Raw genomic sequence first — 18,554 nt, 5'->3', positions numbered from 1 at the left:
TGTGTTATGCATACCGAGTTTGCATTCATGTGTGAATGTATGCATGCAGTGGAATTGAAAATAAAAAAAGTAAATAAATGGAGCAACTCATTTACAACGCAACGAACTCACGATTTGTATAGGGATTAGTAGGGCAATAAAATCGTATATGCATTCACAGTAATTTTGCAGTGAAAATATTGTCATTCGCTGGATTAGCTTAAACAAACTCGTCCCATTGCTATACATAGACAGATGGAGAGCGAAGATGGCGCTAAAAGTTGAGTTAAAAATACGAAATGAACTGCAAAGTGTACAGAAAATAAAATTAAGATCTGGTATTAATATTCTCATCCACTTAATTACTTTGTGAAAACAGTGTAGGGATTAAGGAAACTGCCTCTTCTAATCTGTATAATTTGTAAGCGGAATTTTTCGTGAAAAGTTTATTTTGTTTCAGTCAGCTACTTATTAGTTTCAAATGCCACTAAATTCTCATAAGTTGTTGCTGTAAATATTATTTGATGTGAGTAAAAGTATATCAATTACACAATCTCGCTAATTTAATTTGCAATCATAATTAGTTTAAAATATCAATATTGACGCATTATTAGTGTCCACTGTATGGATTCAAGTTACTTGTGCTGGATTTACGATCTCCTCACTCACTTATGCTCTATCATAACTTATTCGTCGAAATATTGTACCATGGTACTATCAATTTGATTTTTAGTTTCTTAATTTTTTCAATCACTTTTAAATAACTGTATACATTTTAAAGTAATCAAATGGTTCAGACTTTGCCATGGTAGGATGAAAATAAAGATAGGTATTTAAATGTTGAATTTATTTTATTTCAAAAATCCTATGTATAATTAAAAAAACTCATAAAATTTTGTCTAAATAATAGGTAAATTGTATAAATACTAATATATTAAAAATATTATTAATAAATATTTGCAACATCATTAATCATTCAACATTTAAGTCTTTAATAATACGATCTTATTCATAATTCAAATAATCAGCTGAGAAGCGGCCTGTTTAGAACATGTATTTCCAGCATTGACCCTATTAAAATAAAATAGCAGCTGATAAGTTATCATATGTGTGAGGTGAGAAACTTTGCTTACGTAATATCAATTTTTGAACTATTTATAGTTTCTTAGTAATTCGAATTACTTGTGTTGTTTTGTTATTGTAGATGCAGCTTTTGTGGAATTTAAATTAGTATATTTGAAAATTGTGTTCCAGTAATCCAAAAAATCATCAAATAATTCTTTAAATTATATAAGCTATAAATAGTAATATATTAATGTATAATATATCTGGGCTATTACCTAAAAAATCACACTATAAATATAAGAAAGACGTGAGTTTAGTTTATGTAAATAAACCTCCAACCTTATAATGCTACACATCATAACGTTCAGACTAAAATAAACCTTGGGGTTTCACCGCCCACCAATTGTATAGTATAGAAATTTGTCTGGAAATATGAAATATCAAGATGGCGCGAGTGAAAATAATTTAAGAGCCCACCTTCACTGACCTTTATAAACTTCATTTACCAGTAAATGTATGAGCGGAAATCATACAAGAGTAAACAAAATTACTTCAAGGAGTAAGAAATACTTAACAAATAAGTAGACAGTGTGCAGCAACCGATTTTAAAAGTAATTATGTAACACATTCATATATGTACATATGTATGTATATTATTTTTATTGTGAGAAAATTTTTGGCGTTACTTTTAAACAAAAAATGGAATTGATATGAACCTTATTTATATTATACGTATAACAAGATAAAAAGCCATTATAGTCATCGGCATGCAAAATAAAAAAAAAATGTGTTGCTGTTATACATATGTATGTATGTATGTATAATCTATAAGCCTTTGTGTATACCTATTCAATTTTGTGACTAACTGTGGGTGTGTTTTCAAGTTGCTTTTCACTGTTTTCTTCGTTGGTTTGCTGCTTGTTTCTTTAGGTGCTAATATCTATATTATTTTTGTGTGTTTTTTGCATTAGAACGTATTGAATGCATGGATTCATAATTGCAAAATTGGATATTGAACATTATAGGTACAGAAGTATGCATGTATGTATGTATGTGAGTGTATGCAAATTATCGCTCTAACACTTAAAAATCTTTAATAATAATATACATACGTTTATTATTTCATAGAGAAAGGAGAATTAGCTGCTGAATGAAATAAAATAAACTTTCATAAAACATTTTTCTTTTTTTTTAATTTTCATCAATTTTTCATACATTCAATTCTGAGAACTTTTACCAAATATTTGTCACCCTCTCATTTATTCTTTATCGCTGACTGCAATAAAATTTCTATCAAAATGTCATCAACATAGAAATCACTGTTAATATGTACATATACAGATATATAAGAGTGAGCAAATAGAATACATACTAACTGCGATAAGAAGTAATCAATAAGTGCAGGTGTGTTATATAAGATTTCGACTGATCATGTTACTTGAAGGTGTTGCTATTTTAATAAACTCACTAACATAATGTGACAAATTTTTGCCTGTTATACCGTGCAAGTCACGAGTTAGGTTTATTAATGTGCTTTCAAATTGTAGAAATGAAGGTGTTCCTTAAGCAAACATTTTCTAAAGAACGAGATATAGGCACTTATGTACATTAAAACACTCAGATCGTCGAGTATATAAAGTACAAAGTATGTATATGTACATTTCCTTATTGTCTTAAATGTCAATTGATTCACATACAAATATACATAAATATGTACAAACATTAGATGTATGAATGTATGTACATATATGAATGAGTTCGATTTGCGGCCCATAATGGCATTTTCATTTTGAATAAGTTGCTATAAATAATTTTTTAAAGTTGTATTTGATGTTTTTCTTCATTTCTTTCCTACTGAGTCACGGCTAAGGTATTTAGTTTGGCAAATTTTAGTAGTAATATGTAAGTACATGCATACATACATAGATGGGAAGGAATGAACATAAGTGAATAAACAAAATATTTGACGGCGATAGAGAAGAAATTCAAATTGTGTCTAAGCAGAATAAAAATGGCTCAATATAAAAACAAAATACATGTATTTGATATAAAATTACATACATACAATATATACACAAAAACAAATTGAGAAAAACGGAAGGTGTCTATGTTTCTTTTTGGATCATAATCCAGACAAAACCAATAGCATCCGAATTTTGCAAATTTAGAACAAATACACTAAATATAGTCGCACACAAATATATATTAAAAAAAAAACAAATATAATATGTATGTCACTGTGCGAAAATAGCTTAAAACATCTTTATTTAATGGGGGCAATTTGAGTTATTTTGAATAACGTATTTGAGACATACCGTTTTGTTTTAGTTAAAGAGTTTTTCAGTTAAAAATGAATTTTGAAAATTTTAAGTAAAGGAAATTTCACAACTTGAAAATTTTTGATTTTTTTTTTTGGAATTGTAGGTCATTCTACCGACAATATCTTCCAGTAGAGTTTTGTTATGGTTTTTCCACGCAGAAGGCCGAATCACTGTAGCAGTGGGAGATCTTGTTGTTAGCGCCGCCGGAGATCGTGTGTGAAAGAAAATATTTAATTTGTATCTTAAAAATTGTGCTGTGTACTTTTAAAATATGTATGTATGCACAAATATAATTTTAAAAATTCGATTTTCTTTAATTTCCAAAATTAACTTTTTTGTCTGTCACACTGTCTGTCACTGTCTTAAGATATAAAAAACTGCAATTTTAGTTAAAAACACAATGAATACAATTTGCCTTAGCTTAAGCATATCTAATATCCGTCTATGTACATACATACATTTAGCAGATCATATAGTAAAACCACAGCAAATATTATGATTTTTTTATTTATGGTATAATTATACTCTTGCAACATGTTGCTGCAAAGAATAATAGTTTTGTTCACCTAACTGTTGTACGTATCACCTAAAACTAATCGAGATAGATATAGGGTTAGGTATATATAAATGATTAGGATGACAAGAAAATTTGAAATCAGGGTGACTGTCTGTTTGCCCGTCCGTCCTATAAAGTGCCATAACTAATAATACTAACGTAAGATATAAAACACTAATTTGGTACAGGGGATCGCAGCAACAAGGGACATCTATGAAAAAAAAAATTAAAAAAGTGGGCGTGACCCTACCCCGCTACTCTTATAAACTACTAAAAGTTCTGTCAATCCACCGCAGAGTAACTCTTGCTAACAGGTACTACATGGGACTGAGTAGGCGATTGAGAAGTAAAGTTCTCTCATAATGAATAAATTCTAAACTCTACAAGTCACCCATCATCTCTTTAGTTGGCTAAGTTCATGTCGTCCGAAAGGATGAAAACACTCTAGCTCTGAGAATATTGGCGCAGTACCCGCCGGGGGAGCAGAGGAACAGGAAGACCTCATATGCGTTATAAAGATTAGGTGGAGAAAGATCTGACTACACTTGTTATCTCCAATTGGTGCTAAACAGCAATAAAGAAGAAGAAGATATGTACAATTGCTTGGATTCCAATCATCTGGTTGACGTTTTACACCTCAAGGTATTTCCCTGGCTTTGATTCCTGCAAGTTGCCGGAATGTAAAATGTTTGCAACCGTACTTAGTCCTTCCTTATTTGTCATTAATTTTTTCAAACACACACTACACTGACGAAAGATTATAAGAAATGTTTGAAGATGAAATACAATTCATTTCAGAAAAAGAAAAAGGCGATAAAGTAAAAAACGAAAATTCAATTATCCAAAGATGATAAGGCAATAATGACGGCTCTGCTTCGCTCTCACAAACACATACTCACACATGGCAAACAGGTGGAGACTCTTAAGTGAATGTGCACGCCGGCTGTGCATATGTATGTATATATGTATGCACAAATGCACAATTCTAACTACTTGATAGAGCGTTTAAGTACTTGTGCGGTAAATGAATTCAATTTCGAACATACATACAGATACAATTACATTTTTGTATACATATGTATAGTGGGAGTTTGCACGTTTGTGAGTTACCTCGGTCAAATGAGTCGCTGTCTAGATATGTATACAGTGAGGTAGAAAAAATAGCATTGAAAAATGATTTTAATAATTATATTGTATTTATAACCTTTGATAAAATAATGCCTTTATATAAATATATATTTATTTATGTTCAACTCCCAATTAGCTATAAAAAAAATTTATGGTTTCTACAAAAATTATTAAAAAATATGTATCTTTGGTAAAAATCACCCTGAAAAATTAAAAAAAAAAGTTTGAATATTGTATTCTAATAGCTAGATACTTTCGTGCGTACATTTGCCAATAAACACATAAGTATGTACATACATATGTACATACTCACACATAGAGTTAAATTTGAGATGACGTCATGTGTGTAGAAGTATGAAGTGGTTTCTAACGAAAAAAAATATAAATAAAAAAATATTTTATATTTTATTTAAATTTATTGGTTTTGGTTTGAAAAAACGAGTTCAGTGATAAATATGTATATATGTATGTATGTATGTATAGAAAAAGTAGAAGCGATCAAAAGTAAATAACATAAGTTTAGCAAACATAATTTTTTTACACAACTGTATGTAAATTTGTATGTGCATAAGCAAACTAACAAAAAGCTGTGAATGTTTGCAGGTTCAGTTGGTTAAATCATGGTATGACGTACTCGACGCTCTCTTCACGCCGCTTCTCACTATGGCGGCAAACACTCGTTAACCCCACGATATAGCAGAAAAACAAAAAATAGTAATGTTCGTTCGCGGAAAGTATGATTTTTATTGCTTGTGTTTTGTTGTTGCTTTATTTTTTCTTAAAACAAGTCGGGCGTAGTTAATATTATGTAATCAAGTTTTTCATTTGTTCTCAGAAGTTCTCACAGCGGCGTTATCAACAAATGACAAGAACAATAGCACACACACATATAACTGTACAAATATGGACATGCTTATGTTTGTATGTATGTATGAATAAAAAATTGTTTTTGATTCCGAAATTGACGTGTATGTATTTGTTTATTTTTAAATAAAATAAAAATATTTTAACAAATTTTCATACTTTTTCGCTGTTTACTCGATTTTACATTAATTTATGTTCTAAAATGTATATATATAATATATATACATACATACATATGTATGTATATACAAATATTCCTTTTAGTATGTCTGCTTGTAGGCTCATGTGGCATGGTTAAGCTTTCAAGTGGAGTCGATGATGTCACCCGGAGCCGCTAATTGAGCAGATACGTATGCATGTATTTATGTACATGCGAATGACTTTTTCATGTTTGTAAGTTAATGTTGTACATATTTACATATTTACATATGTACATAGTATAAACATAAGCAAATTCGTGTGCATATGCATATGTATGTCTGTATGCAGTAATGTACATATGTATGTATGTACGTCTGTCAGCGAATACATTCCATGTTGTATGCACATGCTATAAACATACTTTAGTATGTATTTAGTTCATTCATTTAATGTTAGGTTATGTGTGTACACATGTACACACATATGTAGGTCTGAATGAATATTTAATTGAGTATGAAAGGCAATTATAGCTGTTTTGGGCAAATAACCACCGAAATAATAAGCCAAACATAACTTTAGTTCAAGAATGATAATTAAAATATATTTTTATATAGTTTTAAGAATTCGAATATTATTTTGACTTTTAAAGAAATTCAAATTACCTATATTTATTTTTAATTTGGAGCAATGTCTATTTGGTTTTATCAGCTGTTGTTTAATTAGTTTTACGTAATTTATAACAACTCGTCTAGCGCAGTCGCAATATAATCCGTTCAGATATGACTTAGAAGGAGGAAAAAAGGACGTGGGACCTTGACGCAATGGAGTCCTAAGAAAGAATTTCTCTCCTTTTGGTATTGGGAGTTTCATGAACGTGTTAAAAAATTTCGCAATTTTAAACATGAATATAATCAAGAAATGTTTTGAAAATTAAATTATAAATAAATTACACTCGTTTGCAGTCATTCTGATTTTGGAGACTATTTTTTGTGAATTTTGGGTTGCTTAAACCGAAAATGATAGTTAAAATTGTCTAACACGCGGGATGTATTGTGTTATAATCAAGGGATGTAAATGGTAAATGTAAACTTTTGAGCTCAAATTCGTAATCAGGACACCTTTAATACCCCAGAGCTCATAGCACATCTGTTGCAACTTTTTCCTTTAGACTTGTTGAGTAGTGTTATTAATATTAAATAAATACATTTGCGTTATAATACTTAGAGCTTATAAAAAAACAAATTATTTAAGACTCATTTTAATTTCGTCAAACCTTTTAAGCGATAGATATCGAGACTACGGTACACATGAAAAAACTTTAACCAAGTAGGGAAGGGCTAAATCGGATGTAATCGAGCATTTTATACTATGTTGTTGTTGTTGTAGCGGCAGAATTCTGCCGAGTTGGCAGTCTTTGGCCGGATAAAATTCCGGGCCCGTTCCGGTTACGTAGAGCCGACTGTCGTGGGATCGAACATTAGCCATTCCTTAAATGTTTTATACTCTCACAGTTCGCAGTTGGGAAATTCGTTCAGGTGTTGCAGATTGAATATATTTTTGGTAAAAAGTCAATCATAGTTACTGAGGTGCAAATTTTCGGATTCTATGGGCTTGAAAAGTTAAACCCCAATTTCAATTGCACGTCTCATTTTGATAACGTCAATGGTTCTCGGTTTACATGCAGTAAGGTGAAGGAATCATACGCAATTACAATTTTGATATATAGTATGGCCCATTTTCACATTGCAACATAAGGAATACAAATATAATGTTACCCGCCAAATTTTGTTGAGTAGTTCCTGAGGTATGGGATTTCATCTAAAAGTGGGTGGTGTCACGCCCAGCGTCCAACATCTACATCACTTCTTTTAACACTCTTAAGTGTAAAATTTTATTCTTCTGGCTTATTTAATTAGCGAGTAATGTATTTTAAGCAGTGTAAGGAGGGATAGACGGGTCGTCACCCGAAATTCAGCTCTATATATTTAACATACCTGTACATACATACATACATAACTTCATATCTCTTTCGATTAGATGTTACAAAAAACCGTTAGGTAAAAAAAATTGAAATACTCTGTAGCACATATAATCGACATGGCCGAAATTGTGATAGAGAATTTAGTCCATTCAATACCAATATAAAATATGAAAACTTCGATGGATTAATTAAACATTTATGGGAAATATTTTTATTGTATTAAATTATTTATAAAGTTAAACTTTTACAGTAAAGTTTTACTAACTATTCAGCAGACCGAGTATTGTGTGTACAAATTGAGAAACGAAAAGTTTTTACTTGGATGTCAAAAGGTCAACGCCATTCCCTGATGATCAACGCAGTTGCCTACTAAGAACCAAAAGCTGTTTCTGTTGTGGCATGCAATGGGAGCGTTACTGTCAAAAAAAAGCACACACACAACAAAAACAAAATACTCGCCAACATACGGAAGCCCATTGCTTGCATGCACACCCTAATACAGCTCCCACACAATTCCTGCACTACGCTACCGCCCCACACATACACACTCAGACGTCGGTTGCCCTACACTCTGTGTAATGTTTGACATTTTTTATGTTGTTGCCGTTACTGCTGTTTTTGTTGCTGTTGCTGTTGCCACAGTTTCAAACAGTCACAGTCACTTTAGTCGAGTACCCAGTACGGACGCCACTCTCTCAACCCGATCCAAGTACCTAAAGTACTATGTGATAGGACTGGCGATGCGACAAATGTGTGGAAGTAAATGACAAAAAATAGAAAAAATTAAATAAAAAGTAAATTAAACGTGTAAAAATGAGCAGAGGTGTGCCGTTGCCGCTCGCTCACTCGCTCAGCTGAAGAAGAAACAAGGAAATTAAAATTAAATTCAATTGAACTAACTGGCAGAGAGTCAAGTGCAGGTGACCCACATTCACGAACTCTGGTCAATCGCTTCATTTCGCCAAATCCAAGCGGAGATACAATGTAAGATGAAGCATACTCGTACATACTGACAAGTACGGATAAAATTGCAAGTACATATGTACATACATACATATGTACTCGGGCATACGTTTGTAGAGATTTGGGATGGGGTGCATGACGATATGAATGCAAGCGTGCGATTACAATATGTATAACATAATGAGTTCTTATCTTACATTCCTCAAATAATAGACTTCGGACTTTGAGGATATATTTGTATCCAAAATGTTTATGTGTAGTTTTAGAAAACTGACAAAAGATATAAAAATATTTAAGTATTATTAATCAAACAATCAATTACACCGGGAGTCATGTGTTATATTATATTAACATGTATCACATTTTTATTTTAAGAAACAAATTAATTAAAAATAATAAAAATCGGTGACAACTGTAACTCGAAAACCTCTCAGTAGATTTTAATGAAATTTATACAGCCTTTAGAATACATAATAAAATCGGGCCTGATCGAAGGATTTTTTTATTTCGATTTTTTAAAACCAATTAACTGTCGATTTTTTCCCAAAAATTTCCTGAGGCCGCCATTTTGTTAATTAAAAAATAATAATAATAAAATCCTTTGATCAGACCCAGGATCGTCTATTTATTATATAAATCTCATTTTTTTTTGTCCGATTGATCTTAGATGAATCTCCAAGGACTTATGGTTGTCACCACAAGTACCTTTTTTTGGAACTGGGTCAACACAAACAACTATAACTTTGGCAGTTAACTTTTTTTTTTTGAAATTTTCGTGACTTCAAGTCAACACATTCTATGCCAATGCCACATTACTACTTTTGTAAACTAACATGGTTTAAAAGCAAAAAAAATACTGAAAATTATCATTTTTTCGTGTCTCTGACTACCCCTAACCCCTTAAAACAATATAAGACGATACAAACACAACAACAGTATTTTAGCTGAAGGAAAGAAATCCTGTTTAATATGCATTTTTGTTAGTGTCAGTTAATTATGTTAATTTGCGCCAAAGAGCAAACATAATAACAAAAGGTAGACCCAAAGGGACAAAATATACAAAAGGGAATAGAAATTATAAGGAAATTTTTTTAGCCGCTGACCTAATGAAATTATTTTACTTGCTTTAGCAAATTCTTTTTTATGAAAAGTACTTAATCCACGAACCTGCTAAATTACTTTTACTCCAAAATAAATAGGCCATATTTAAATACTTCGTAAGATTACTGTTGATACGTATGTATAATGGAATAAAAATTCCAAATACAAAATTTAGTAGAAACTTCACGTTTCATCAAAAAAAAAAAAATGGGTAAAGATATAGAGCTTTCTAAATATGTAGTCAAATAATTTAAAATATTAAAGCTCATATTAATATTTCTTTACAGTGGCGGGAACAATATATGGGGTTTATATAATTATATTTTTTCAAACAAGTTTACAAATGCGGATGTACTTAAATTAAATTTCATTATTAAACTTCTTAATTAGCGCTGCGTGAAGACATAAACATACATAAATAACAAAATATGTATGTATGTATGTATGTACATATGTATATATGTACATAAATACATAGTTACAAAATGAAAGTCAATTAGTTTACTTTCAAAATATTTAGTTCGAACAGACAGTTTACTTCAAAGCATAAAATAACCAATTTTAAATTACCAGAAGAGCTTTTAATTACTACATACATACATATGTATGTATGTACATAAATATAGGTTTTTGACGTAATCTCTTAAGACACACAACTGTTAAGACGCGACTAATTGCATATCAAATTGGAATTTATAACAAAATTATTAGTGAATTGATTTATTTTTACCCATACATATATTTTAGTTATTTTCATAACATTTTGTAAATGGAAAGAATTTTTGTGAAACGAAATAAAAAATAAAATATTAGAAATTATTAAAAAAAAAAATATTAAAAAAAAATTAAGTTAAACCCTGGTTTAATTGTTCCTATATTCGTACCTACATACATATGTATGTATCTACATACACATATAGCCATAAAACAATTACAACAAAAGCACCAAATTTGTATACACCCATAAAGAGTTTCTAATGAGTATAAGAATTTATCATTTAATACTTAATCATTTAATTCATTGAGCATTAAAATGCACTTGGCTGCTTCTTGAATGAAGTCCCTTATGTCATTGAGAACAAGACACGAAGCAAACGGTATAATGCGTGATTGAGTTGAAAGCAGAGCTCAAAAGCCTTTACAATAGAAGTGGGAATATCCAATAAGAAATTCTATAGCGATAACAGTATGAATGACGTACACTAGCAATTACAACAACTACGGCATAGCTATGATATCATTCTTCGAATTTTCGAAAATTCGAAAAACAATTGGATTCAACACATACACAGAACGGTATAGCAATCAGATTGCGTGCAAAACGAAGGCAAACCATGATGAATGATGCACAGAAAATAAAACAGGGAGTGGACATGTATGGTTGTATGAGTTTATGTACAAGAGAGAAACATGACATTGTATGGGAATATTTCAAAGAATCCTCTCCGTCGTTAGAGATCATTGTCCAAAATAAAGTGAAGTAATTTAACTAATGAATATTACACACTATACTACTTCATTTTCTTCTTTTCTTTTAATTTAAATACTTGCAAATGGACGACAACTTTGTATACTGTTATTTGACGAATTTAATTAGAATATTTTTGTATTGTCACACGTTTGTGCAACAATTTGCACTCTTCTTACCCATCTTTCTCGTTGCTCCCTTATCCGGCGCTCAAATACACGTACTCTGTCTGCTACAAATTTACTCGATAGCTCGTTGTTGTTATTTTATTGTTGTCGCACCGCGTTGTGTGTTATTCGAAAAGCACCACACCAATATCTATCTATATACTCTTCTCACGTTTACGGAACAGCACTCAACACAGCACAAATTGGACAATTTCTTTAACCACTACCACACTACTCCGTAACCGATACCACACACACACGCACCAGCATGTACGTACGATTATCGACTAACCAATCGACCAATTGACCGATTCCAACTAGAATTTTATCCTTAGCTTATTTCCAATTGCAAAGCACTTGTATGCACCTTTCCGCCCTTTTTCACTTGGTTAAATTTTTTACTATTTGACGTATATATTTATTACTGCCCAGACAATTGCGATTAACTCCTCTTTACACTTCTAATATTTCAACATGTAATTCTTTCTAAAGAACCACTGGACAAAAGTTTTGAAAATACAAATATACGGAGATCGAAACGAATTTACAATGCTATTGATTTCTAATATTCACAGATAAACTTTTACAGCATGTTTTTCTAGATATTTTTTATACTAATTTCACAGAGTTTTTAGCTACCGTTTGCAATCGACACCACTAAATAGGATTTTCTTAATTTTGCGCACCAAAATTAACCACCACACACCCGCTTTCATTAACTGTTGTCAGAGCAGAGTCTGCTTAGATTTTCGAATGAACACTATAAACCAGAGAACTCTTTTCGCTGTTGGCGAGCGAAAAAGGCAAATTGACAATAGTTGCGCCAATTTCATATTTTGTTAGTCAGTGAAATAAGGCCACAACAGGGTGACTCATAAAATATAAACAATTGTCTACATTATGTAAAATATATGTATGTCATGAAATATATAAAAAAATATATAAAACGTAAGTCACGTGACACTACACTTTGGTAAAATTCAAATATTCTGTACTTATATAGACTAAAATTAATGAAATCGAAAGAGTTGCCCACAAATATCATTACCAAAATACTTGCTCGAAATACTAACGCTAACGGTATTTCAAAAGAAGAAAAAACTTTAAATTCGAATGTACCAATGCTAATACCCTTCACAATAAAATACAATACACGATTTGGTTTTGGTCCCTAATTTTGTGTGGTAGTTATATGATATATTGGTTTGATCTGAACTATTTTTTCGGAAATGAGCTAGCTTCTTATGGAGAAATGGACGAGTGAAAGTTTTCAGATCGATATTTCCAAAATGGGAGTCAATATATTTTGTGGGGCCTCCGCAGTTTTCTTCTGGATGTTACAAATTTCATGGCACACTTAATTCCTGTTCAGGATAAAAATACCTACAAAATACTTATAATGATCTATATACATATGCTCTCAATACTCTCAAACTGTTGCACTTTTCTGATAAGCATGTTGCACACCAACCTCGACCAAAAGTAAACTAAATTGCGCCAATTACGTAAATGCAGCGATTAGAAGTTAAATATAGTCAGAAAGTACAAAGCCAATTGTTTTCTCTTTTAATCCATCTTATATATAGTATATTTTGTGTGAAATGGGCGTAAGTTTCTTTCAATAACATTACCAACAAAAATTATAATATGTATGTAATATAATAATCCATTTATAATTCCAAGAAAAAAATTGTAAACAACTATTAATATTTTCTCATACATCATTGATCGTATTCATACTTATTTACTTTTTAAATTATTATTGTAGATGTATGTTTTTAAAATTTTTTCAATATAAATATATTTTTTCGTTTTTTTCTTTTTAATTGCGGACAATTACTGATAAAATTAGTACGACAATTGTAGTCGGCCAGCAAAAATAAACGCATTATGACAATAAAATATTTTCTAGTTCAAGTATTACATATTTTACATTCATTTGATTTTGTAAATAATACATACTTAATATTAAAACTATTTTATTTTAAATTTTCTTTTATTTATACTTTACTTGAGACTCAACGTACGCACGTGAATGTCGGTAAATGTTTGACATTTTCTTTCATCAAAGTTTAAATAGTTATTGTATGGTTTTTGCTGTTTTGATCTCATATCCGTTTTGTCTTTTGCCTTTTGTTTTTAATTTTACACTAAACGGGGTTAACTGTTACACACCTGTCAGTGAGTGTAATTACCATGATAAACATAAGTTTCTGATTATTTTTTGTTTATATTTACGTTTCCTTTAGATTACATTTTTTAGCTTTCTTACTAAAATCAACGATTTTTGTTGAACTGGAAACGGATATAATTTTTTTAGTTATTTGCTACATTTTCTTTGCATTTTTTCTCGTAATATATATTTATTTGTATGTATCGTACAAACCTACAAATACGTAAGTTTCGCAATACCCATTAACTACGTAAAATATGCTTCAATTTTTTTAATCAATATAACGGCATGTTAGTTATCTAGGTATTCATACTTTTAGTTACTCAATTTTAATAATTGTATATATGTATTCAGTTTATGTTTTGGGATTCTTTTATGAAGTATACACTACCACTTTATATCGTGCTTATTAGCTTAATGTCACCGTCGAGCAAGTTGTCTCCAAGAACTGCAACTAGTTTGCGCTCGTGCCTATTCTTCGTCGGAATCACCCTCACTTGAGTAGCCGGTTTGTTGAGGTCTTCGCACAAAAGGCGCTGTTATGACTTGACTGAAATATGGTAAAAATGTTTAATATTGTATGAAGGAAATTGCGGTAGCACTGATACTTACGCGATTCTTCGATAGTGATTCAACCATTCTTCCAGCATTTGTGCTACCAACAGAGGACGTTTACGAATTTTCTGTTGTGCCACTAGTAAGCCGCCATCTGTAACACACACATCCAACCATTGCCGCATTATAGCCTCTTCGCGGCCCATCTGTAAAATTCAAGAGCATTGGACTATCAAGTATGCAAGCATGTTTTTTTTTTTTGTCAATACTACCTCAGCCTGAGTTAGAAAGTGTATTGGAAAAAGTTTTGATTCACAATCCATCAACGGCAGATAACGCACATCCTCTGGTTCATCTCTACGTGGATCGATGCGGGCAAAGGGCTCCATCGGCACTAAAGCACTGAAATGTCCACGCGTATATCCGAGTGCAATGGGTGATTTAATGCAGAAATTTTGATCCCAAAATAACGGCAAGTAAAGACCTAATTTTTAAATAGTAAAAATTTTTTTTAATTATAATTTTTTTTTAAATAAAAAATTTTTGTAATTATAAATTTTTTATAATTGTAAGTTTTTTAATTATATTTTTATTTTTAATTACAAAAAAATGTAAAACAATAAAGCGTTTTACCTTCAAATCTCGCATAGCCGATGTCCTCGCCACGAAAGCTTTTGACATATTTTACACCGTAAACTATGATTGGTCGTCGCAATATATGAGCTAAAGCAAATATATGTAACTGTTCCAAAGATGAGCCCGGTTGACTGGCCAACGATAGCAAATTACTCCAGTCTTCTTGCCATTGGGCATCTTCCAATGTAAAATGTAACATTGATGCCTGCCATTTTTCATATTCCTTCCAACGTGGATAAAAGCTGATAGACGACAAATTAATTATTAATAATACATTCACAACACTTATGGCAGTATGTATGTCTTACATGGGACCACATTGATGCAAGGTATCTGCCAAGGCTCGACGCAGCGTATTGTCACGGTCAAATACACCCCAAGTTGCCTGCATTGCCGAGTCTAATAGGCAATCACCAGCGCTACGATTCCACAACACTAATAACCGTGAGCCCAAACGTGCTGTGATTTCCAGCGACCAATTGAGTGCGGGTGGAGGGTTTTCAAGTTGCTTTTGGGCATCGCGATCTAATAATTCATCATACAGCTGCTCCTGAATTTGTATTGGTAACTCTTCTATCTCGGCTGGCAAGGCGAATGTCGCATGCTCTTGCACATACAAGCAATTAAAAGAAGTTTTACGCATGCGTAGCGTATTAGCAAAATGCCTTCGTATATCAGCGGCTAAATCCGGTGCAACATATGAAGGTACACGTTTAATGCCAGGCCCCGAGCCTGAGATCTGTGCAAGCAACATGGGCAACATTTCCTCGCGATGAAAACGTATTGCCAAATGAATCAGCGTGTGACCCACGTCAAACGCCGAGTTACGATTCAATATAGCGATTTCAGTCGCCGTTAAAGCACGTGCAGGATTACCGCCGCAAGACAAATACGCCTCTACAGCACTATAATTGTTTTCCACAACACCTGAGGAGTTCGAATATAAATAATATGGTGATGACAATGAATGTATAATGTTATGCATATGCAATTAGCTGGGACTTACCGAGGCAAGCATTTAACCACTGCCAATCAACTTGTCGTCTTATTTGTCGGGTACGCCGTTCTTGACGCTCTTGCACCGTATCACAGTTGTTTATAGTCTCAGAAGAACCTGCATTTTATTAATGGAATGTGTGCGTGATTATTTTAAAATATGATAAAAGTGTTTATAGTTTCTTACCTAGTTGGTAAATATGTTTTTTGTTGAATGAATTATTCGTTGACACAGTCATGTCATGGTTTTCATCCTTTATGTTGAGGAATTTGTTGCTTCCCGAGCCGGATGTTGCTGTGATGGCGTTGTTGTCACCCAAGGAAGCTATGCAGGTTGCATTTCCATCACGCGGCTCTCCACACATAGAACATTTAAGACTTTTTGGCCAATTTTCATAAGTACACGTCTACAATCAAAGCACAAAATGAAATAAAATATTAGTATTCATATTATCAGCTGGTATCTTACATTACAGGCCCATTTGGCTACATAACAGTTCTGCAGAGATGTGGACGACTGATTGTGCTGTTGTTGCTGCGACGAATTTGCAAGATTATTTAAGTGTGTTGTATTAACCGTTGTGGTATTTGTTGCCACAATCATATTGGCATTAGACGACTGTTCAAATGGACTAAGTCTATTTGAAGCGGCACCCACGGATTGAATATAACTATTACTTGCTTTTTTAAGAATTTGGTCGGTGTGACTGCTTGCTTCGTTTTTATTCGATTCCGCTTTATTACTAGTATTCAATTCCACATCATTAGTGATACGTAATGACTTTAACTGTTCTTTTACGTTACTCGACAAAGTTGCCGATGAGGTCGTGGTAATTATTGCTGCTGGTGTTTCGTTGACGACGTCTACGGTTTTTGATCTTTTTTCAATATAACTTTGCGGACCATCAATTGGGTCCAGATTTTCACTAGCAGGTAATGAAGCTGCTGCCGCCTCACCGGCGTTGCAAATAGTTTGTTCGATATTAACATCAACAGCTGTGCCACGCTTGGTGCAACATTGTACACATCGTAAACTTCGTGGCCAATTTAGGTAGGTGCACATCTTGCAGGCCCATTTAGCGCAAGCAGATGGGGAGGACGTGGCGGGAGTTGTTGAGGGTACATCTTGCCGCGATTGTGCATAACAAGCGTTAAGGTTAGAAGCTTCCACCACATCAGCAGTAGCGCCACGCTCCTCTTCACCACCAAAGGCAATTTGGGGGGGACTTAGTCTAGAAAATTTTATTTATAGTTATTATTGGTGTATATGTCATTAAGTTAAATGTATATATTTTAATTACCGAAAGATATCCTCATTCAACAGTGGTTTTGCACCTTTACACATTGTGCATTTAAGCGACGAGGGAAAGTTTTCATAGGTGCAGTAATCGCATGTCCACTTTTGTACTTTGCTGTCATCTGAATCGCACATTTCTTTAGTCGGCAAAGCAGTACCTTGAGAGCTATCAAAAACTCAAGCTAACTGCGTTTGGTAACCGATCGCTTGACAAAACCACAATTCACGACACGGTACACTGCACACTTCCTGAATGGCTCTTTAACAAGTTAAGCTAATGGCTATTTTTTATTTATCCAATCTAATACCTTTTACAATCCAATTGGAAAATGACAATAAGCAGGCAGAATGTTGAAGGTTAATCGTACTTATCAAATTAGCCTCTGTATTATCGTTTTTACAAGGCAGATGGAAAACGTTATATTGGAGGACACTAAAGGCGCAAACGTGTTTTTTCGGCCAAGGGCAGTGGTATGTACATATATATCAGCGAAGGATGCAAGCAGCGTCAAAGAAAAACAAAAACAAATACAAATGTGATTAATTAAACATAGGCAATGCCAATTGGCTATGTCCTTGACACTCAGCTACAATATTTCTTAGGCATCTATAAATATGTTCACTGCACCTACATATATATGTGCATAGCATTGATAATGCAATGCAATATAATTAATATTAAGAAATGATTGCGCTTTTTACATTACAATGGCGCTGGTCCGAATTCCAATGTCGGAATTGGTACAAAAAATATTTAGCAAACAAATTACTGCAATCACACACACACGATTTTCACACGCGTCGATAATTTCTAATTGTGAATATAATTGGACCCAAAACAAAGGAATACGGAACACTAAATGGCCAACAACTAAACTTTCACTGCATCAGCAATATTGTGGGAAAATTGCATGAAAGCATTAAAACATATTCACCTCCCGCCCCTTTGCTTGTACGAATAATTGCAGCTAAACACGCATTCGTACTTAAAATCGACGTGCCGCAATTTATTTATAAACTTCGAATTTTTATTATTTCATGATATTGATTTGTGTTTTCTATTTTTTTGGATTTTTTGCAGAATTGCAACAAATAGAAAAATTGTTAAATTCGACTGAGGAAAATGAAAATGGACCACAAATTTATTACGTCAATATTTTGAC

General features: G+C 32.6%; 2 protein-coding genes across 10 annotated transcripts in view; both read right to left on the bottom strand.

Annotated features, from left to right (window-relative positions):
- The window catches only part of LOC105223135 (actin-binding LIM protein 2), a 25,960-nt gene extending 14,070 nt beyond the window's left edge, over positions 1 to 11,890 (bottom strand). For all 5 annotated transcript variants that reach the window (XM_049448514.1, XM_049448513.1, XM_049448517.1 and 2 more), the window contains exon 1: positions 11,747 to 11,890. In XM_049448514.1, coding sequence (XP_049304471.1) covers positions 11,747 to 11,750 — 4 coding nt within the window. In that variant the 5' untranslated portion in view covers positions 11,751 to 11,890. The remainder of the gene's footprint in view (positions 1 to 11,746) is intronic.
- On the bottom strand, positions 11,742 to 18,554 carry LOC105223136 (ubiquitin thioesterase trabid). Of its 5 annotated transcripts, none has more exons than XM_029549045.2 (11): positions 18,094 to 18,554; positions 17,700 to 17,824; positions 17,396 to 17,650; positions 16,564 to 17,326; positions 16,282 to 16,501; positions 16,105 to 16,212; positions 15,407 to 16,025; positions 15,096 to 15,340; positions 14,735 to 14,946; positions 14,520 to 14,668; positions 11,742 to 14,457 (listed from the first exon to the last, which is right to left on the bottom strand). In XM_029549045.2, exons 3-11 carry the CDS (start codon positions 17,524 to 17,526, stop codon positions 14,379 to 14,381), a joined length of 2,526 nt encoding a protein of 841 aa, XP_029404905.1. In that variant the 5' UTR covers positions 17,527 to 17,650; positions 17,700 to 17,824; positions 18,094 to 18,554; the 3' UTR covers positions 11,742 to 14,378. The 5 variants fall into 5 exon arrangements, with proteins under 5 accessions (XP_029404905.1, XP_029404904.1, XP_011199072.1 ...); XM_029549044.2 differs by having other exon boundaries at positions 17,396 to 17,640; XM_011200770.4 differs by having other exon boundaries at positions 18,327 to 18,554.

This window comes from Bactrocera dorsalis, chromosome 2, assembly GCF_023373825.1.
Source record: "Bactrocera dorsalis isolate Fly_Bdor chromosome 2, ASM2337382v1, whole genome shotgun sequence".
Classification (NCBI taxonomy): domain Eukaryota; kingdom Metazoa; phylum Arthropoda; class Insecta; order Diptera; family Tephritidae; genus Bactrocera; species Bactrocera dorsalis.
The sequence above is the reverse complement of the archived record's forward strand: the minus strand, read 5'-3'. Positions and strand labels throughout refer to the sequence as shown.